The 22288-nt window shown below is 40.0% G+C and overlaps 2 protein-coding genes across 4 annotated transcripts in view; one reads left to right on the top strand and one right to left on the bottom strand.

Annotated features, from left to right (window-relative positions):
• The window catches only part of NRSN1 (neurensin 1), a 201028-nt gene that overhangs the window by 75219 nt on the left and 103521 nt on the right, over positions 1-22288 (bottom strand). The gene's annotated exons all lie outside the window — the stretch shown is intronic.
• Positions 1-22288, top strand: part of GPLD1 (glycosylphosphatidylinositol specific phospholipase D1) — a 25711-nt gene extending 3423 nt beyond the window's left edge. For 2 of the 3 annotated variants that reach the window (XM_083623768.1, XM_083623769.1), the window contains exons 3-27: positions 572-627; positions 1045-1123; positions 2803-2900; positions 3249-3359; positions 3914-3962; positions 4415-4469; positions 5247-5354; positions 6925-6952; positions 7041-7180; positions 7900-7965; positions 8916-9036; positions 10144-10283; positions 10648-10834; positions 11313-11423; positions 11779-11853; positions 13331-13487; positions 14065-14206; positions 15564-15669; positions 15800-15893; positions 17382-17558; positions 18999-19159; positions 19662-19688; positions 20453-20503; positions 20860-21082; positions 21173-22288. In XM_083623768.1, coding sequence (XP_083479894.1) covers positions 572-627; positions 1045-1123; positions 2803-2900; positions 3249-3359; positions 3914-3962; positions 4415-4469; positions 5247-5354; positions 6925-6952; positions 7041-7180; positions 7900-7965; positions 8916-9036; positions 10144-10283; positions 10648-10834; positions 11313-11423; positions 11779-11853; positions 13331-13487; positions 14065-14206; positions 15564-15669; positions 15800-15893; positions 17382-17558; positions 18999-19159; positions 19662-19688; positions 20453-20503; positions 20860-20937 — 2417 coding nt within the window. In that variant the 3' untranslated portion in view covers positions 20938-21082; positions 21173-22288. The remainder of the gene's footprint in view (positions 1-571; positions 628-1044; positions 1124-2802; positions 2901-3248; positions 3360-3913; positions 3963-4414; positions 4470-5246; positions 5355-6924; positions 6953-7040; positions 7181-7899; positions 7966-8915; positions 9037-10143; positions 10284-10647; positions 10835-11312; positions 11424-11778; positions 11854-13330; positions 13488-14064; positions 14207-15563; positions 15670-15799; positions 15894-17381; positions 17559-18998; positions 19160-19661; positions 19689-20452; positions 20504-20859; positions 21083-21172) is intronic. The other variant, XM_083623770.1, reaches the window with a different exon arrangement.

Genomic DNA, 22288 nt, shown 5'->3' with positions numbered 1-22288 from the left:
AGAAATATATTTCATTGTGGAATTGGTGTCTTAACTGCGGAGGCTTCAGTTGCAATTCATTTTGTAATGAATTTTCAGCTACAAAGTATGGCTAGGAGGCAATTCAGGCATTTAACTTCTTTTATTCATGCTTTTGTTCTAGTCTTTTGCATAAGGCATCTTAAAACAATACATTGTTAATTCAACAAGTGAAATTAGGGTTAAGCAATACGGTCAAATTGAAAGACTGCTTGAATGGGTAGGATAACCATGATAAAAATAAACACACTACCAGGATTACGTTTATTTACAAATTTGCCATTACTTGTTTCTCCATAAATTTTGTCATGGCAAAATAATAGATTGTGTGTGGGTAAGTAAGTTAAGGATATCTGCCAATATTCTTTGTAAACCAGCAGGTGAAGGTTGTTTGACATTTCCCGATATTAAGGGATACTATCATGCAGCAAAATCTGGACGCTGTAGGGAATTGCATATTTCCCAAAGGATGGTAAGTGATCTCCAGTTAAGTACTGCAGACCCCCTGTTTTTCAAAGGCCATCAGGAAGCTAATGTGATGTTATTTTTCTAGCTCACAGAGCTCTGGAATTTTTCAGCAGCCCAGAAGGAAATGTTAATTATCGCAAGGTAGGAAACTTAGCAGTCTAACATTAAAAAGCATTTTAATAAATGTTTCCTCTTTCTGCTACCTTCTCCACCCACCCCAGCACTGAGCCTCCTTCCATGCCTTTTCTTTTTGTAACTATTACAAAAATTCTCCGGACCATAGGCTAGGGGTTAGCCACCCCAATGTAAAAGAATTGACATTTGTTCATCCTTACCAAACTATGTAAAACCTTGTTATATTTACCTTTAATATTTTTTATGAGTATTTAAGAGACAGTATTTGAGTGACTTTAACAATACTTAGATGTGAGTATTAAGTATTTACTGTTTTAGTATTTGAAATATTGGTAATATGCAACTAATAATATTCTCTCTCTCTTCCCCCTCCCCTTTTCTCTCTTACTTTTATTGCTGTTTCTTCACCATCCTCTTGTCCAGTTGATACTAACCCACCAAGATGCCTATCAGGCTGGAAGCCTGTATCCTGATGCCTTTTATTCTGGTATCTGCAGGAATGGTAATAAATGGTTGGAGAAATTAGGTTTTTTTCCTTTTGCCCACCCCCCCCAAACCATACTACTGACAAGTAGCCTGATTCTTAATGCATTTTTACTAGCTGACTGGCTAGGGGTCTGTCAGGGAACTGCCATCTGAGCCAAGAGTGGAGGTAAGGCTCCCCAACGATGCAGGAGAAGGGACCAGCAGGGGGAGAGAGAACACTTCCTTTGGGGAAGGAAATCGGCGTGACACCAGGAAGAAAGGGGAGCAGGGAAGGACTTCGGAGAGATGGCTCCAAGACTCTTCCGCAGAGACCAGCGGGGAGAGCCCAGGACCTCCGCTGGCCACGCCCACTCTGCGCAGAAGACTTCCACGCAGGGAAGCTAGGCGGAGACTTGGCGTCAAGCAGCTTTTATGTTGGAAGAAGTTCAGGAAACACCCACTGACGGATTCTGCCAGTGACTGACACAGCCACGGAGAAAGGGCTGTCCAGCCAGGGAAAGGTTTAGCCAGACAACGTTGCCTAGAGCAGCAGCCCACTTACGCACGAGCAACCCCAATTCCCTTTACAGGGTCCATATATAAAAATTGTAATTATGCCAGTGGAGAGTCTGAAGAGAAGAAACCACTGTTCAAACAACGAATGCCAAGGAACACAGCAGGAGGAATGAGGAGAATAATTATAGTTGCAGGCCAACAACTTCTGGGGACCCAAGGTTAGAGAAGCCTACTTTAAAAGGTGCAGGCAGAGGAGATCAGTCAAGGCATCTGAACATTTAAACCGGCAATCTCTCGTTACAATTCCACGTTCCTTTGGTATGAGTGCATCTTGGGTTGATACGCTTTATAATTTATACTAAGGGTTACTGGCCCAACTTTTCGTGGACGGGAAAAATATTTTGGAGAAGAATTAGAGGAACAACTCTGGCAACAAATTTGGAATAAACTACTCTTTGGATCCATCTCAATTAGAACTCCAAGAAAATTCTTTAAATGTAGCCCATTGCTGGTATATGTACCCAGCCAGACTGTATAGAATAAAGCACAACACACTCAACCTTTGCTAGAGGAAATGCAATGGAGTACTGGCTCTCCAATCCACATGGGGTGGTTTTACCTAAAACTTATTCCTTTTTGGGGAAAAGTTTTTTTCAAACAATCAAATGATGGGACAATTGCTGCAACCAGAAAACCAGACCCCAAATTAGCCCTACTGCCATGTTTTATTCCTCGGATTAAGATCATAACCAATAAAGACCTCATCCTTCATTTATTAACTGCAGCTAGATTAGTGATTGTGGAAAATGGGAAAACTTTAATTGCAAATCTTTTTGAAGCCTGGATTTCGCAAGTATGGGACATTATGCTTTTGGACAAATTAACTGTTTCACGAAAGAAATATCAATTGAGGGGGGCCTCACCCCTTCTGAATGACACGGTATGCTTTTATTGACTTTGTTAAGGCAATTGAAATTGGTTTTCACCCTCCATCGACTTATCAAACCTTATGGAGAGACATGTTCATTTGATTGGCTTTCTTGGAGCGTCTAAAACTGCAACCCTCCAATGCTATTTTCCTTTCTTTTCTGTATAGCTACTAAGCTCTGTTTTACTTGTATGGGTATGTTTTGTTACTTGAAATTAAAAATCAATTAAAAAATTATCATGAAATAATGTTGTTCTTGTCTGGTGTTTCAGGGCTGTTCCGTCAAGTATCTGAAGACACTCACTGGGCACCTTTTCTCAGTACCAGTGTCCATTACATCAGAAAGAACTATCCTCAGCCGTGGGGAGAGGTAATAAATCCCCCATAAATTGCGCAGGCCGAAGGCCCTGGTATCATTCTTTTCATAAATCTTATTGTTCTTTCCCTTTCTCATTTGTACCAAAAGCATTTGAAAGAGAAAATGTCAAATTAAATTTGACGTTTCATAACAACTAGCTGTCAAAATGGCAGCGTGCATGCCCACTGAAGATGCTATATAAATAAATAACATACCACATAGATTTCTCCCTTGTGTTGGTGAAAGCAGAGGCAAGGTTTCATCAGCAAACATGTCAACTAAATGTCTCCAAATACCTTTTGAGAGTTTGGTTTCAATGCACTTAATGCAGAATTGCTTGTTTTTGTTTCTGTTGTTTAGGCCACAGAGAAACTGGTGGCTTTCCTCTTTGGAATCGCTTCTCATATGGTGGCAGACGTGAGCTGGCATAGCTTAGGGATTGAACAAGGATTTTTACATGCCATGGCAGCTGTAAGTGGTGCCTTATTTTATTATTAGGCTCGGGTCATTTTTTCCTTGTGACTGAAGCATGCAACAAGCATATTTTATCATTTGGTTTTGTTGTTCCCCTTAAGAGACAATCGCATAATATCTGGGGTGGGAGGGAGAAGGAAGGAAGGAAAGATCCTTACTGCTGTTCACCTTTAAAAAAATTAATTGGTTGGATGTTCTCTGTAGTACAAGAGAACAGGGCGAGCACAATCTCTTAAGATTCTGATGAGTAAGGATGGTTGTTGACTAGTAGCCATTATGGTTTGGTAGATAGGAAAGAAACACCTTGGCAGTTTTGGAGGTAGCCAGAGAAGGAGACAAAAGTCTTGAGTTTTTGCAACTGATTGGCTAGGAAATCCTGCTGGAGGAATCCTGTATGTGGAACTTTATGCAAAGGTGAGGGTGAAAAAGAAGCTTCAAGGGTCTGGATCATCTCCTATGTTGCCTTGTATCAAAGAGGAGAAATGAGAAATTTTGATTCTGTTCATGTTCCTACTTCTTTGATGTAAATAACTTGTTTCTATTTTTCCTAGATTGATTTTTATGGCTCATATTCAGATGCTCATGCTGCTGGTGATTTTGGTAATTTGTTTACTTATGGATCCTGGAATGTTCTCCCTAGATTTCCATTAAATTCCTGAAGGTTCCTACAGAAAAAACTGATATTACTAAGGTTTCAATGACTTTATCCCTGAAATATGTGATTTGTTTAACCATGGCACTTGTTTCTTTCTCTATAGCTTGCTCAGTTTCACATGGGACATTTCAGCTGGCTGAGATGCTTGACTTAAGGCCCTTAAGCAGACAGTGAGAAACTTGCTCAGGTTCTGAGCATAAGGGAGAGGACAAATCCAAAAGTATGTGGCAGACAGGAAGAAATGCCCTTAATGGAACTGAGCAAGCTAGAAAGAAACTAGTTGGGCCTGTGGAGGTGTTCCAGATTTTGTTCAAATTTAAAAGGCAGGCAACATTGTTCGTATGGTTTTTGCTTCAGTAAGTTGATGTTTTGCTCTCTTTTCGCCCTCTAATTTTAGGAGGAGACGTGCTGAGCCAGTTTGAGCTTGATTTTAGTTATTTGGAACCAAGCTGGTAAGTGTGCTATTTTCAAAACAGAGAGAGAGAGAGAGAGAGAGAGAGAGTGCAGGGAGCAGAGGGTTCAGAAGCAGAGACAGTGGCGAAAGATCCATGGTTTAACCACCACCACCAATGTGGTGTTGAGGAACCAATGTTACAACATTATAACCAATGTTAAACATTATAACCACTGCAACCAATGTTATAACATTATCCTTGCATCAGGGAGCAGGTGGCACTGTGGTCTAAACCACTGAGCAAGCCTCTTGGGCTTACCAACTGGAAGGTCGGCAATTCGAATCCATGTGAGGGGGTGAGCTCCTCCCATTGCTCTGTCCCAGCTTCTGCCAAGCTAGCAGTTCGAAAGCACACCAGTGCAAGTAGATAAATAGGTATTGCTGTGGTGGGAAGGTAAACGGCGTTTCCGTGCGCTCTGGCTTCCGTCATGGTGTCTCATTGCGCCAGAAGCAGTTTAGTCATGCTGGCCACATGACCTGGAAAGCTGTCTGTGGACCAATGCTGCTCCCTCAACCTGAAAGCGAGATGAGCGCCACACCCCATAGTCGTCTTTTACTGGACTTAACTGTCCAGAGGTCCTTTACCTTTACTTGCATCAGGGACTCTGGGGTTGAAATTATCTTGTCTAGTTTGTTCACACCTGTTGTTGCCTGTGGCTTCACCCGCTGGGGAGGGGGGCACTGCGGATGGGTCCACAATTTTAGTTGAGGACTTGATTTATGCCAATGAACTTTGTTGGTTTAAATAAGAAACTCTGCTGTTCAATATATTTAGGTATGTGCCAGTCAAAGATTTACTGTCAATCTACCAGGAACTTTATGGGCTGAAAGTAATAACTGAAGACACGATTGTTGACTGCACGTATCTGCAGTTTCTTGAAGTGTAAGTCAAGCTAAATGTTTCCATTTTTATTGCTACAGCAGTGCAGGTTTTATAATTTTATTATATGTTTGATCCCTTTTTTAATGAAGAACATGCTAAAAATCCTCTCAGTATAGTAATTGAATGAGAAAATAAATAATTTTGGGAAAGCAAAACTCAGTGTGGAGGACACTGGGCCCAAACAGAGGAAGTTTGTTGTTGATGGGTTAGACATGCAAATAAGGATAGAGCAAGTGCTGTTAAATGATGAGAATTGGAGAAGAAAAGGTGCGAAAGAAGAAAGTTTAAAGTTGTGATGCGTGTTTTATTTTTTGTGGAAGGGATCTCCCATAAGTGGATGGGCCAGAGTAGATAGAAGGACAATTGGTTGGTTTTTTAAAAAATTGTGCTTTGGTGCTAAAGGAAAGATTGGAAGGGACTGACATATTGAAATGGGAAACAGATAAATATTAAGGAGGAGATGTCTCAATATATACATTTTAAAGGAAATCATGGTGTGGAGTTGAAGAAGATGCCGGAGGGATGTGGACATATTTTAACATTTGCTGATGGGCCAGCAATTGTTGCCCTTATTCTAAACATTTCTTTGCACTGCAGACTCATATCAGGCTGTGTGTTTAATAAATATAGTTTTGGTCAGTTCATTATTTCAGCTGAATAACAAATCTGGAATAACCAATTTGTTAATGAATTTTACTGAAATAAATGCATTTAGCTGACAGATGCCCTTGTTATCTTTCTACATAGTGAATACTGCTTCCACATTGTAGTGGCCCACAAAGTCTGTGTTTGGCGTAATCATAAACTATTATTTAGCATCATGGGAATGAGCTGCAGGGAACCTTTCCTTCCTCAGTGTGCCCATGAAGAGAAAAATCAGAAGTTTCCATTTTCAAGTTTGATTAACTCAAGTGTTTTGTTATGTCAGAACTCATGCAAACAGGTTAATCTTAAAAATGGTTTACTGAAACAAGCCAGCTTCGAATGTTAGGTAGTTAAACTTAACCACAGTTTAGGGGTTGGACGTAATGCTAAACTGAAGTTAATCAAAAAGGGAAATTAACTTTTGATCACCTTGGAGGTTAGAGGGAAGTATGTAAGCCTGCGACTCGCTTTGACTTGCTGCTGTAATGATAAACCGTAGTTTGTTGCAGCTAAATACTTTTATATGCAGTGCTTTTTTCTAAAAAATAATGTTTAGGGGTACTTTCATTTTCCTATTCATGTTGAAATACTGCCCCTCAATGAGGCCAAACTTAGATTCACAAAATGTTTAGGGGTATGCGTCGCCCTGCGTCCCCCCAGAGAAAAGCACTGTTTATATGGATTGCTTTAATTATTCCCTCCCCATTAACAGTGGAGCTATTAAGCAGTGATTTTAATAATCAGCTAAGAACTGAATATGTTATGTCTGTATTTAAACTGTCAGCTATCTTTATATAGAGGTACTCAAGGCAATATAAAAAACAACAACAGCAAAGTAAGCACATAGGTGTATATAAAAAGTGTTTTGTGCACTGAAAAGTTCTACACGGATGGTAAATAGAGAATACTGTACTTTCTCCTGCAGGTTTGGCGAAATGATCACTGTCGCCAAGGTAATGTATTTTTGTTGAAAAAAGCTTTCTTGAATGCTACTCTTGAAATTCTCATCTATCTAATTAATTTGCATTTCCATTTTCATAGCTTTACCCCATCTATGCCAGGAAATCCTCATTTTTGGTGAACAGATTCCATGAATATTTTCTCGGTGGTGTGGATGATATGGCATTCTCATCAAATAACATTTTTGAGCTAACAAGTCAAATGTTAGAGAACGGAACAAGGTGAGGTGCTGGTTTAACCTCTCTAGACCAGGGTATACTACTCTAAACCAAAAATAAAATTATGCAGATATTTTCATCTAAAAACAGTGGTTCAGATAAGTTGTGAATTGAGCTGTGGACGCTATAATAATTCACATGTAATAGCCACCCATTAGCCTTCTAACATTTCATATGAAGTGCTGATTATGTTTGCAATTATAGAAAACGAGTTTAAGGACATCTGGTTAATTCTGAGAGAGGAATAGTTGTGTGGTTTAATTAAAACAATACAATGCAAATCTTTATTACGGGCATAAACCAGCATAAAAGGGTAGGATACAGTCATTTAAAATCTGAAAAGTGTTTTGGAAAGCTAAAAGGTGTTAAAACAGAATGTGAATATGCAAGTCTATAAGAATTTAAAAGAAGCTAAAAGAAAAGATAGGATCATTGGGTGGGTGTGTAAGAGCATAAAAGGTTGATATATAAAAGACTTTAACTATTAATTTACAGAGCGCTCTGATACGTTCATTAAATCTAGTTTGTGGCACAGGTCATCCTCCGACAAATTTTGAGCGCTGCTGTGCAGAATCTAGCAACATTCTATGTTGTAGCAGGATTGGTACCTGAGAGCAGCAGGGAGGTATAGAATTGTACTGTGCGCCCTGGGTACTTATGAAGTAGTAGTCAGTATTTAAAATTATGCATTTAGTATAATTATTTGAAAATTTCTTCTTTAGTGGCTGCTTTATTCCTGAGAATCCTTTGTATATACGCTGTAAAGATGAACAAACAAATGCTGTCATGTAAGTAAAGACGTAACGTATGTCTGCCTAGCTTGATTGGTTGTCTGAACAATATTTGTCTTTTTCATGTTCATTCCATTAAACAAAATTCAGGCCGTCTAAATCCTATGTCTCTTTCTGTTGCAATTGGCCCACCATCTAGATCAGAAAAAAACCCATATTCTTGCATTTCCTATAGGAGATCTCCAGAGAAATCTCCAGAGCAGATTTGGGGGGCGTAGGAGTGGAAGTGGGAAAAGCAAGATGGAACAGCCTCGCTGCATTAGTGGAAGCCATACTGTAGAACTTTGGACCTTGCCTGCTGATGCGTTCTCAGCCAGCATCACCAAACTTTCAAATACTTGAAGCTTTTCATTTATGATTTTCCTTTGATGAATACTATATAGTTGGAAGAAACCTCCAAAGGTAGCTGGTTCAACTCACTACTGATGCAGGAAATCCACTGTTATCGCATCCCTGGTTGGGATCCACCCATTTGGCTGGCTGTCCTGAAAATATTGTTAGAATAACTTAATTTAAAACAGAAGTTTACCTCTGGCCTTGTAGAAGATTGTTCTTATGGAACAAATGGAAATGGTTTGTTTTTTAGTAAAAAGCTGGCATATACTTGTCAGCACAAAACGGAGAGTTTGTGTTGCCAAAATTACAACCATAAATACACCAGAGACCACAATGGGCTAAGTTTTGAGTGAAATACTAAATTGGATCATTCAAATGTTTAATAAAAAATTAAAAATACTTAAAGCACAGAACTATTGAGTATTGCCAGAAAATGTCCATAAAAAACCTTTGTGTACATTTTGTGCTTTAAACATCGGACTTTTCCAGTTTTGTACTTAACTAAAACACTTATTACATTGTAATCTCTTGTAAAGGGCTATCAGTGACATTTATTCCATTTTTATGTTCCCAGAAGTAAATGTCTAATTGTTATTGCCTTATTTCAACAGAATCAAACAGTCCAAAACTGAACACTACAGACAAACGACTTCTTCAATGACCAAATTAGTTGAAAAAAATATCAGCTACACAGAGCGAGGAGTTTATTTTGAAGTGCCACCTTGGACAGCAGTAAGTCTTTCTGACATTTAGATATTAATGGTAAGGGATAGAAATATATATGGAGATACATTGGACACCCAGTGCCTTGTTTGTTGGCAAGTTGCCTTCTATTCTTTGCCACCCCACCCCACAAAAAACCTATATATTATGTTCAGGTAATACAAAGTAGTTTTTTGTTCTGTGCATTTCATGTAAAGCGCTCAGTATGAAGCTACCATATGTGAGATATTTCTGTTCACTGTAGCTTATGGGAAACTCTGTAGGTGCCTGTCATGTGATTCCAAGTAAACCTTCAAGTCAAAATGTATAGTAGAATATGTAAACTGGCCTCAGCCAAGAGATTGTAACAATGGCTCAATATTTTAGCAGCACTGCGCTGGAGTTTAATTAACCTACTGGACAACAGACGATCTCCTTTCTTTCAAGAGGTCATGAGATACAGCTAGAGGAGGGTCTGATAACATAGTACATATATACAGTGCTTTTTTCCTGGGGGGATGCATACCCCTGAACATTTTGTGAATCTAAGTGTGGTCTCATTGAGGGGCAGTATTTCAGTATGAGTAGGAAATTGAGAGTACCCCTAAACATTTTTTAAGAAAAAAAAACACTCTGTGTGTGTGTGTGTATAGTAGTAGTAGTACATATAATTTAAAAAATCTAATGAAATTGACAGTAGCTGTGTAGTGATGTGCCAAAATCTAGCCTCCATTTTTAAAAAAAATTTCTTCCTCCGAGGAAGAGGCTTCCATTTATCTGCCTCATCCTCGGGATGATTACAAATGTCCTAGGCCACTTCAAAGGTGAGGAAAGCATGACAATAAAACCCTGCACCCTCCCTGTGACAATTTCACCAAAACATTCTCTCCTTTTTGATAATTTTTTAATGCAATTTCTTTTTCGTTCATTGACACAGACAATGATGAAGCAAAAACGAAACAAAAAAGTAGGATAAATTCTCAGCACAGCACTAACTGTTTGCAAATGTAGAGGCACCTGTTCATTGCAGCGAGTCTTGTGTCATTGCACTAAATATAAATTGGGTCCTTGCTGGGTCAACAACCAAAATATAATTATGAATGTGCTTGAATATTCCTTTACGCATTTCCCCCCCAGAATTATCTTCAGTTGAGCAATAGTGCCACTGCAAAAGGTTTGAGGAGAGTGTTGTCAGTCACGGCACAAGCGTCACCAAAGCATGTCACCACACCCAGTGCTTCATATTTTCTGAAAACTCCATATGCTAGACTTGGGTGGTGAGTTCTGAGTTCTGATTTCTCCATTCTGTTTTTGTCTGATAGATCAGCTTGTATGGACTCAATACTATTGCCTGGATGCTTATCCTACCTGCATGTAATAACTATGCAGGGAAATTATCTTGTTTGGGGGGGAAAACCCAAGCCATTTTATTTGCAATTTAAAGGCATGTAATCCTGTCGATACAGGATTGGGATAATAAAAAAATTAAATCAGATTTTGTTTTGGATCTCACCTTTCTTCAGGGCCACCACAGCAATTACTCTTTTATATAGACAGTTGAAAATCTGCAAATGAAAATGTGAAAGTTTTAAACAAATGTAAACCAAAATAGTAATTGGAATTATTTCACTCGATATGCAGGGCATTGATTTCTGCTGACCTAAACCAGGATGGCTACGATGACCTGGTAGCAGGAGCACCCGGATACAGCAGGCTGGGACACATTCAGATAGGCCGTGTATATATTGTTTATGGCAACGAATCAGGTTTGCCTCATGCAAACTTGGATCTAGACCAGGAAGCAGATTGCATTCTGGAGGGGAATAAGGTAGGAAAACAAGTCACACATTGGTCATTGAAAACATTTTGCTTGTGTTTCCGGTCATCTGAAAGACTGGTGGCATCTTCTTTTCTACTAGCAATGCCATTAACTTCATTTCTAAAATAATCACTTAAAGATAAAAGTCCATTGTGAATAAAGAGCATTGCTACTTAAAACTGTTAAGGACTCTTTACTGGGGATCTATATGAGTTAAATGAAAGTAGTAGGGTTTGGCCATTCTCCTGAGTACTATATTTGCATGGTGGAATGGAGTGTTGGACCAGGAGCTGGGTTTAAAGTATGTATTTAAAATACAGTCTTTTGTACCATTTTTTTAAAAAAAACTAAATAACAAACAAAAAAATCCAAAAATGTTAAGCAGTTGTGCTGAACATTATATGAGCAGGTATTCCTTAAAAAGACAGATATGCTTTTAAAATGGGTGTTGGACTGCCATAATGATGTAGGATTCTTTCTTTTTAAGCCTTCAGCAAGGTTTGGTTCTGCAGTAGCAGTTCTAGATTTCAATGAAGATGGTGTGTTGGATCTAGCAGTGGGAGCCCCGTCTGTAGGATCACAGGAACTCAGTTACAGGGTAAGAATATGTGTGTGTGGCATTTTTACAGTGTAAAATGTTAGTGCAGGTTAGTAATTACGGGCGATTCGTAAGAGGGGACGTTAGCATGGCCCAAGTGAAATAAAGCAGACAAAATATCAGATGCATCATCTGACTGACAATCTTAGGACCAACCTGTTTTGTGAATGCCAATATCTGTGAATCACAAATTGAATTATTAGACTAGGCTAGATTGCAGTTGTGCAGTACACCTGGACAGACAGGTTCATGTGAAGATGAAAGGATGAGGTGAAATTGATTTTTTTTAAAAAATTAAATAAAAATTCTGGATTTGATTCATACCCTATTAAAATTTTATTTTCTGTTGATCCAGGGCTCTGCATATGTATTTTTTGGCAATAGAGGACAAGGTTTCCACAGCCTACCAAATGTCACCATAGCTTCTCAAGTAAGTTTGCTGATGAAATGCAATACAAACATATAATAAATGAAATCTAGGGTTTCTATAGATCTATCCAGAATAAACATACATGTGGATTCTATTATCATAATAGATTTATAATTGCTTCATTGGCACACAATATGTTAAATCAATGTCATTGTGTGTACCAATGTGTGCCAATAACTGTTCCTGTACTTTTATGAAGCATTGTTAAGTACAATGTTGTAAGATTGAAGAAAAAGGATTCTATATTTCCTCTGTGTGTACTAGGGCCACATTTGGACTTAATAAACCATGATACGAGTGAATCTTGCATGAATGAAATTTATGCAGGTGTATGAGCAAACAAACAAGGAATTCCTTGGTTAATTATAGTTTACTGATCCATCCAAATTGAAATTATGCTTAATGGCTTCAGAACAAGCCACCATATATTGCCAACTTCAAACTATGGCTCAATAGCCTGGCTTGTTATGAAGCTGCTAAACATATTTACCTGCTTTAGATGAAACAGGAAACTGTAGTTAACAGAAGACTTCCTCATTTGCTTATGTGGAAGGAGAATCAAAGGGGTTGTTGATGCAATGATAACACTTGTTCCTATCTTGTCTTAAGTCAAGATATTGCCATCTGAACATGGCTTATGTGTAGCTTTTTTCATTCAGCCATCCAAAAGAATGTTGCAAAAATACTGTCCTGTGTGGCTCGTCTCATTTCCTTGAGTCATCTTGTGTTACTTACATCATGGACTGGGGGGTGTGAGAGGATTTCTAGCAGGGCTGTTTTACTGAAATTTCATTATTGATTCAGGAGCTAAACAAGATGTCTTCCTTTCTTCTCCAATTTTCACCAAGATTGCCTCGGTGAAACACAACTCAATTGGCCCATTTTATACTCCAGGCAATAGGGTCTATAGTACAGACTTTCAATATTGACTGCTGTTAGTTCACACAAGAAAGAAAGAAAGAAAGAAAGAAAGAAAGAAAGAAAGAGAGAAAGAAAGAAAACCACTATCTTCCCCAGGTTCCTGACAAAAAAACCCACCTTCCTGTACAGTGTCAGACACAGGCCTTGACTTGTGCTTGTCCTCGGCAGAAAGGAACTCCCAAAACTATCTCCATCTCCTACATATCAGCTCTGCCCTTGAGTTGTCTTCTTGCTCAGCCATGGTTCTGCTAAGTGATGGTTTACTGTTAGTTTTCTCTCAGTTTAGAGAAACTATTTATCTGGAGCTTGCAGGTTCCTTGTCCTTCTGTTCTCCAGTCTTCCTCCTCTCAGTTTATAGCCGCTGCAGCACAAGCTCAGAGAGACTCTGAAAACTGATTTGAGTTGGACAAGCAACTACTAGGCCCGACAGACTGTACTAGGTGGGCTCAGGCATACAAGGCTTCCAGACAGACTGAAGGATAGTGAGATGCAACTTAATGCCCTGCACCTACTCCAGTATTGCAAGACCTACTAAAATCTCAGTTTCCTTTTGCAGGAAATATACTGTAACCTTGGCTGGTCACTGCTGGCAGCTGACCTTGATGGTGATGGAAACAATGATCTCATAGTTGGTTCTCCTTACGCAGCTGGTGGTGGGAAACAAAGAGGATTTGTGGCTTCGTTTTATTCGTTTCTCAATAGAAGCAGCCAAGGTGACTTTGGTTTTTTTGCTGGAATTTATTTCTGCTATTTCATATGCTATTTTTTCTTGCGTCTTCTATTAGCTCCCTTTCAAATCCATCGTAAGACAAAACCACAGTAATAGTCTAAATCCTTCTCCAAGTTATATTGCTGGTAATAAACACTGGACAATGCTTTTAATGCTAAAGGACCCTCAGCCTAAGATCCAGTATGAATTCATGCAGAAGGCTTTGTATACCATTCCATAATCTTCTGAGTCAAAACAGACTAGAGGGAGTTTTACAGTGCAACCCTATGTATTCCAACTCAGAAGTATGTCTTACTGAATATTTACCCCCTGGTAAGCATGTATAGGACTGCTGCATCACTTGATGAACTGAACTGACCCTGCCCTGTTGGCATCTTTGCAGAGACAATTTGATCTGACTCAAGTTTTAACATTAGTTTTCATGTATTAAAGAATAGCAAGAATTATGATCCAGGTAGTGCAGTATGACTGAACAAACCAGAAGACCATGATCCTTTCATAAAGTGATATGTACCAGAAACAGCAGTATGTTATCCTCTGTTTCTTGTTTGGTCTATCAGACCAGCTGTTCCTATCAGATGCTGACTGGATAGTAAAAGGAGAAAAGGATTACGCGTGGTTTGGATCATCACTCAGCAGTGTCCAGCTTCAAAATACAACCTTGCTGCTTATCGGCAGTCCTTCTTGGAAAAACTGTAGAAGGTATATTGCACTTAATTTTAGAAGTTTGTATGTGATCATACCCAGCCTAACATTGTGCACTTTTAAATGTAAACTAACCCTATGCAGTAGGTTAGTATTATTTCTAAATGTGTACTGTTTTAATACTTATTCTGCTTATTAGAGGTTGTTTCAAACAAGCCAAATACCTCTCTTTTCCTAATGCTCCCTGACGATGAGTTATAGACCACTTTTCAAACACAGGTTTCACACAGCAGTTTACAACAATATATCCCAACCATTAAAGATAATTGGTTATGTGTCCAATGTTAGAATCGTACTCAAAGTAAACCCATTTCAGTTAATAGAAATGACTAAGTCTGGTCCATTGATTGTGAGTCTACTCTGAGTATAACTTAGTTGGATGCAACCTATATATGTAAAGCAGTATTAATCAACATAAAGCTTGCATTCTGTCTGCCATAGCTTTCCCCCAGTCTGCATGGCCCTCCATTTGTTGGCATGTTATTATTTGTTTGCAAGCTGGATATTCGGGGGGTGGGGGAAGAGAGAGAATTGGGGACTGGATACAGTGTATTCTGCTGGTTTGGGACAATCCTCCTGTAAAGAAACTCTCCAGTATCTCTTTGGAAAAGTGTGTCATTTAATAAAACACAGAAATAAATATTTGTTTATGGTCCATTTAAAGACTAACAAAGTTGGGTCATATGCACTACTACTTTGGGGAGAGAGTTCCAAAAATGTGGGGCCACTACTGGAGAGGCCCTGATCTTATGCTCACCTGTCTAATAAATCTTGGGAAGAGGACAGTCTTAAGGCCTGATCAAGGTCATATAGGTGCAGGCATTCCTTCCAATTTATGCATTAAAGGTCAATACCAGCATTCTAAACTGGGTCCTGAAACAAATAGACAGCTAACGCATCTGGTACAGCTTTGCTATGAATGCCTGGCCTCCACAAGCCTTCTAGCAGCTGCAGTGTCTGCTTGTTGGTGTTTCCAAAGTGGTTTTTAAAGGCAGCCCTAAGCAGAGAAAATTACAGCGATCTAGTCTGGATAGAACTAAGGCATATGTAACTCAAGCAACACCCCTTCTTTAGCTACAGTGGCAGACCGTAAACCAGCCTAAACTGCCGCCAACGCCACTTAAATCTCTATAGATAATATGGAGTCCAGGAGAATCCCCAAACTATTAATTTGCTATTTAAGGGGAATGCAATCCTGCAGAAACTCTTGCAATTAAAACTTGTTATTTAAATTAAGACGTCACGTTCCAGATACTTTAGATTCTGAACCAAGAATATTTTGCCATGGTGGTGCTATCTCTTGCAATTACTTCTTCTTTTTTAATGTTCCTCATATTTTGACCATCGTGTGCAGTAGTCTAAGCTGCTATGTCTTACGAGATACCAAGATGACTGTTGGAAAGGTATACGGCTATATCCCACCAAGCATGCAGAGCTGGTTTACCTTAACTGGAGATAGGGTAGGTCTTTTTGGTACCCCTTGAAATGACAAATATAAAAACATACAAGGAAGACTCCAGCCATGGTGCCAACTTCTTCTTCTTCTTCTTCTTCTTCTTCTTCTTCTTCTTCTTCTTCTTTGAAACACAGGAAATGGGGAGACTTGGTTCATCCTTGGCCACCGGCTTCCTTTCTGTAGAAGGAATCCCCAGGCAAGTGTTGGTAGTTGGTGCACCATCACAAGGTATGCAGTACTGTCCTTGAGTCAGTTTTTTCTTTGCAGTGGTTTTACTTCTGCAATACACCAACAAGACTGATCAATTGTTTAAAAGTTAAATAGGTGCTTGGAGTCAATCATCATGGGAACTGCAGAGCAGGGAAGGTTTAACCAGCAGGGAAAAGAGGACTAGAAGAGAAAGAGACCCCTGATTCTACCCACTGCCATTTCTGGGCCAGTCTGCTGCTGAAAGATTACTCCAAGAGAATCCTGCTCTTGACAGGGGGTGGGGAAAATCCTGGTTGCTCTCCTATTTTCAAAGCTTTAAGGACTGGATGTTGGCAGTTCTGAAACACAGCATGTATGTAGCATCCAACCCCAAACCGAGGAACATCATGGTTTAACAGAGCAGCAGGTCACAGCTGAGTCTGCAGTTCTGCTGCTCACACCAGCTGTTTCAGAATGTAGAGGGACAACAGTGTCACACAGAACTTGTGTTGACTTCAAGCTGGGGCTGCAGAGGAAGGATCTTCCCTTGCAGCCTAGACTTGACAGGGCTTCAAAGGCAACATTTGGTTGTCATGCAGGGTGACAGAAAAAAGTGCCAAATTCAAAAAGCACCCAGAATTCTACCTGTAAAGGAAAAACCAAGGGTTCTTGCAGCAGTTGCAACTTGACAGACCCAACTGTCTTTTTGGGTCAACAAAATCCTATATGAAGGAAAATCAATTTTCTATACACATTTGCTTTCAGATAATTACACTAGAGCAGGTGATGAATAGGATTCTGTGGTGTTGCATACTTAACATGAAGGGTGATCCAGTCAACTGTCCTCAGAATGTGTACGGCAGGCATAGACAAACTCTGGCCCTCCAGATGTTTGGGACTACAATTCGCATCATCCCTGACCACTGGTCCTGTTAGCTAAGGATGATGGGAATTGTAGTCCCAAACATCTGGAGGGCCAGAGTTTGCCTATGCCTGGTGTACGAGAATCCCCTCTTGCTATGGGAGGGCCACATATTCCCCCTTGGGAGGACCACATATGCCCAATGTCATGTGAAAGTGAAGACTATATTGGGTTGGGTTTAGTATGTAACAAACTGCTCTTCAGCAAGTCAGACCATTGATTCACCTTGTCCATGACTTAGTTTTAAAACTCTCCTGAGTCTTGTTCAGCCCTGCTCCCTGAACTCCTTTAAGGTAGGTGACCTCAGGCATACAGAACCTTCACTTTCTCACTGAGCTATAGCTCCACTGCTGCCTCCAGATGAAGAAATATCTATGTTGGATTGAGAATGTTGCTGACATTATGATTTTGAGAGCAGACCCTTTGTTGTCATTGCGAAGTTAATGTGTAATTTCACAAAATGGAGATGGCGGAGCCAAAGTTTCCTTGCTGTTAATTCTGGTTATAACCTGCCGTAGACAGTGCCCATCTGTTAATGCCAATTATTGTTGCCATCTCCCAGGAACAGCAATGTGATCCCCGTCATCTTGCTTGGCTTCTTTCAGACAGCACATCTAGGATTGCATTTATAAGCTCAGTGCTGCACCAAGCAGGAACTGCTTTGATGTATGATTTGACGGACCCTGCCAAGCCATTTCTGCTGAGCACTTTCAACGGGGACAGGAGATTTTCACGCTTCGGAAGAGATGTGCACCTGCGTGACCTAAACAATGATGGACTTGGTAAAAACAGAATCCTCATAATCAGTATCATATTTCATTTGTGAAGCACCTAAAATTACTAGATGTTGTGAGATGTGATATATATATGTTGTTGTTGTTTAGTCGTTTAGTCATGTCTGACTCTTCGTGACCCCATGGACCAGAGCACGCCAGGCACTTCTGTCTTCCACTGCCTCCCGCAGTTTGGTCAAACTCATGCTGGTAGCTTCGAGAACACCATCCAACCATCGATTACACACACACACACACACACACACACACACACACACAAAAGAACAGGAATGGTGAAATAAGGGGACAAAGAGGAAGTGTGAAACAATAAATTCTGAACCAAGAATTTTAACAGCCTTAAGCATATATAGAAGGAAAGACTAGATTGAACAAATGAGCTTGATTTAGAAAAAATGGAGAAAAAGGGAAAGAAGCAGAGAAATCCAAACAAAGACGCCAAAATACAAGTGTACTTGCAAGCCTGGGCCAGCACCAAGAATTGTAGGGTCAAAAGATGTTCCATGCACTCTAATGGGGAACATTAAATGGGTGATCTCAGACAGAAATTCTAAAAAAGATTAGAAGTCTAGCAAGGGTAGTGAATTCACAGCCCTTGAGCCTGACCTGGTCCCCCAAGCATTTTTTTTTAACCCCAAATCCACAAATTTTGGTGGTGGCAGCAAAATGGCTGGGGTGGTGAGTTGGAATGATGCTGGGGTTTGAATTTCTCTGCCAGGACCAGCATCCAGATGGGGATGCAAATTGCCTCCTCTGTATTCATCCTATCGGATAAGTGTGAACGAAGTGGCAACCTCAATCCTCAGTTGATCTGTTTGGATCAACTGGGACAGGGAGTGGGTGCTGTGTTCTGTGTCTGTGATGTCTACGTGTGTACAAAAATGTATGTGGAGTGGCCAAAAACTAAGACGACTCATGGGCCAAAAAACATTAGTCACTCCTACAGTAAAGGGGGGGGGGTAGGAATTAAGAGAGAGGGAAATAAACACATATTCACCTGCTTGTGGCTTGTTGGCTGTATTATTGTCTGTAGGCTAAGGCATGCTTCATATGCAATATGGAGAGATAGTTTCCATTGCTCATTGCATTTGTCTGTGGCAGACACCATACCACTTACAAATGCCTGGACATAGAGAAAATCCAAAAACACATTGGCGCTAGGTATGCCTATTTTAAACTAGGCATATTATTTGTGTCACCATGGTGTTTGTCATGGAGCAACATGGGTTTGGATCCAGCGGAGCCATAGTGGAAGCAGAAGACACAAAGCAGGCTTGTATATGTCTGGTAATTGTGTACCCAAGTTTGTGTATGCCTGCATCCAATGAAGTCTTTAAAGGCCAAAGCTTTTGCACAGGGATATCCAGTGCAAGTTAGTTTTTGTCTCATTGTACAATGTGATATATTTCCCCCTGCTGCAAATTTTTGCAGATGAGATCATTGTGACCTCACCTCTTCGAGCAAAAGACATCTTATCTGGGCTGTTTGGAGGAGAGGCTGCACGTGTTTACATATTTAGTGGAAACCAGACCACCTCTGGACATGTGACAGACAACTGCAAATCATGGACTTCGCCTTGTCCTGAAGACTGGGTAATGCTACAGCAAATGCTATAGGTCTTTGTGGTGTTGTCTGCTTTGGTAGATAAACGAAAGCACAGAGGTACCTCTGGTTACGAACTTAATTCGTTCTGGAGTTCAGTTCTTAAGCTAAAACCGTTCTTATCCAGAGGCGCGCTTTCTCTAATGGGCCTCCCGCTGTGTGTGCGCTGGAGGCACACGATTTCTGTTCACATCCTGGTGCAAAGTTTGCAACCAGGAGCAGCTACTTCCGGGTTAATGGAACTCGTAACCTGAAGCATTCGTAACCAGAAGTGTTCGTAACCAGAAGTACCACTGTAATAACAAACTGTTTGCATTTGAAAACTCTCATGTTGCTCCTGCTCAGCAGTTTATGAATATCTGCATCATAGTAGTTGACTTCTGTGTTGAAATAATTCTCAGTGGAGCAAACGCTAGATACCATACATTTAATTGATTTATCCACCTTTAAAAACCAATGTAAAAGTGAGTCTCTCTCTTTTTTCTGTTCCAGGCACAGTATGTCATCATTTCTCCTGAGGTGAGCAACCAAACTCTGAAAGGATAAATTGCTGCTGGGGCTAAATAAATTGTGGGTAGAATTAATGGCTAACAATTGGGTCCTTAATGCATTTTAACCAGTTTTAACCATTAAAACTGAAACCATGTGAACAACAAACTTCCTTGGTGGGTTCAAAACACAGTTGAATTGATTCATGAAGGATATCTTGCAATTTCTATTTCTGACTCAATGGGGTTAGGAAGGATCTTCATCTGAAGAAGATTACCATGTCACAATTAGGGACAGGATGCTAAATGGTTTGGAAACTGAACCATCACCCCAAATTTCACTTGAGAAAACGTAGGGTCCATTCCCAAGCACATTTATATTCCACTGAATTTCAAAGGATCTAAGCAAACACGGTTAGGATTAGGCTGGGCATGATAAGATTAGCTGTAAAGTTTCCAATTGACTGCAGACCTAAGCTATTTTCCCTCTTGCTGTATACAGCATATGGTTTTCATCATTCACACAAATGACATGGAGCGGTTTGTTCAGTAGGTATCTTTGCGTCCTGAACAAGCATGCTCACAGCATTGCACTTGTTCTCTGGTTGTAGCAAACACTAGCTGGGATTATTGCACTGGTGATCTGTTGCCAGAGAAGTGGGTGGTGGTGACCCTGCTTACGGGAATTGAGTTATGTTAAAGATGATCTTTGGTCTGTTAATGAAAATAACTATAGTGAAGAAAGAAAGCATTAACACTGTCAAACAGTGCATAACCATAGTTTTATTGCTGCAGGAAAAATCAAGATTTGGGAGTGCTGTGATCACAGTGAAATCTGGAGAAAAGGTAGGCAAACAAGCACTGCTGGTTTTCACAAGCCCATCTGCAGGGTGAATCATGGGCTACTTGTGATAACTTGAGTGTTTCTCCTATGCCAGCTGGGTAAGAGGCCATGCCTTGCCTGCTTTTTTCCTGCAACACAACCCTAGGGAAGTAGCTTAGAACCAAGACAGTTCCACAACTTCCTTGAGACCACCCCACTGTGGTGAAGGTGGGAAGCATAATCACTTGACTTCCTTATGCATGGTGCCCAGTTGTACACAGGGGTAATCTGTTTTGCCCTGGCAAAATGACCCGCTAAAAAAAGAAAGAAAAAAGGAACTGAATTCTGCTGTATTAATGGATACTTTCTGTCTTTGCAGACTGAAGTTGTAGTAGCAGCTGAGAGAAGCTCCCTAGAAGCTCGGCTAAGTGGCAGACTTTTTCTCTACACCTTTTAATTGCCATGCTTCCCCACTGAGCCTCTTTTCAGCAAATCACTCTTCACTTTTGTAAAATTCTGCCCCTTTTGAAAATGGAGAAGCATAACTCATGTACTATTTAACCGGCAATTGAACACCATTAACATTTTAAGGAACGGAAGCTGCATAGCTGTCAACTTTTCCCTTTTCTTGTGAGGAATCCTATTCGGAATACTTCCCTTAAAAAAAGGGAAAAGTTGACAGCTATGGGAAGCTGAGATCTAAAATTACCAGTACTTATTGCTGTGTTTAAATTTCCTTGCTAAGCGTAATAATGGAAATCCTTCTAAAAACATGTCATTGCTTCAGACCATTAGCTGCTTTCAACTGTTTACATGCATTGTGCGTACACAGAGGCCTATTTTTAAAGTATTTATTGCAATATACACTGCAGTGGAGTAGATTGAAGAAGGAAGCCCCAATGAAAATGTGGAGTTGCACAGAAGAGAGTTTGGCAAGAGCACATTTCCCCAAGCCTCGCTATTGATTCCAACCTTGATTTGAAATGAACCACTTCTTTAACCTGTACTTGGAAGTGGGACTGCTTCGTCTCAAATTAGGCCGGACTCAGATACATCTGTCTGAAAAGAAGTGGAATTGCATTTTTATCCCTCTTCAGTCACAGCCAAAACATAAATCGCCCCTGCTGAGTTACTAACATCTACATGGCAGCAAGAGCAGTTGTTCAATCTTGAATATCCCTGATGTCTAATGGGCTAATGGGAGATGATTTAAAGTGCTCTCCTGTTAGGATTCTGTCCACCAACCAGTAAGATGCCTCTACCTCCTAGTCAAGTCAAGTGGGACTTAATTCTTAGGTGCGTAGGACTGCAACTGAAACTACAGGCCATGGTACTTCCAAGTCCTAGGTAAAGCCAGTAACAAGCATGTAACACTTTTTTTATATATAGCATTAAGAAAATCTTCATGTATGGAATTGCACACAACTGCATGGTAAATTCAGGAGGATTTAGAAGCTGACCCACAAGAAATATTAGCTACTTGAGGTTCACTCATCTTCTACACCTATTTAAATAGCTTATGTTGCTCAAAAGGTCTCAAGTGTGATTCTTGGTAGCTCCAATTAAAAGGATCTTGTAGTAGGACCCCGTTAGAACACAGACAATACTGGGCTAGATGAACAAATAGTGCAAGCTGGTTGGTGCAAAGGCTGCTTCCTATTTAATCAAATGTAATCTAATGACAAACTATTTCTCCAGATTCTCTCTGTCCTATTTAGGCTAATGATTAATGAATGTGCTGTCTTGATTTTTATTTTTATTTACCTTATCCCATGTGCAATGTAATAAAAACAGATATTCCCCTTTGA

The sequence above is a fragment of the Podarcis filfolensis genome, assembly GCF_964270895.1.
Source record: "Podarcis filfolensis genome assembly, chromosome: 7".
Taxonomy (NCBI): Eukaryota; Metazoa; Chordata; class Lepidosauria; order Squamata; family Lacertidae; genus Podarcis; species Podarcis filfolensis.
The sequence above is the reverse complement of the archived record's forward strand: the minus strand, read 5'-3'. Positions and strand labels throughout refer to the sequence as shown.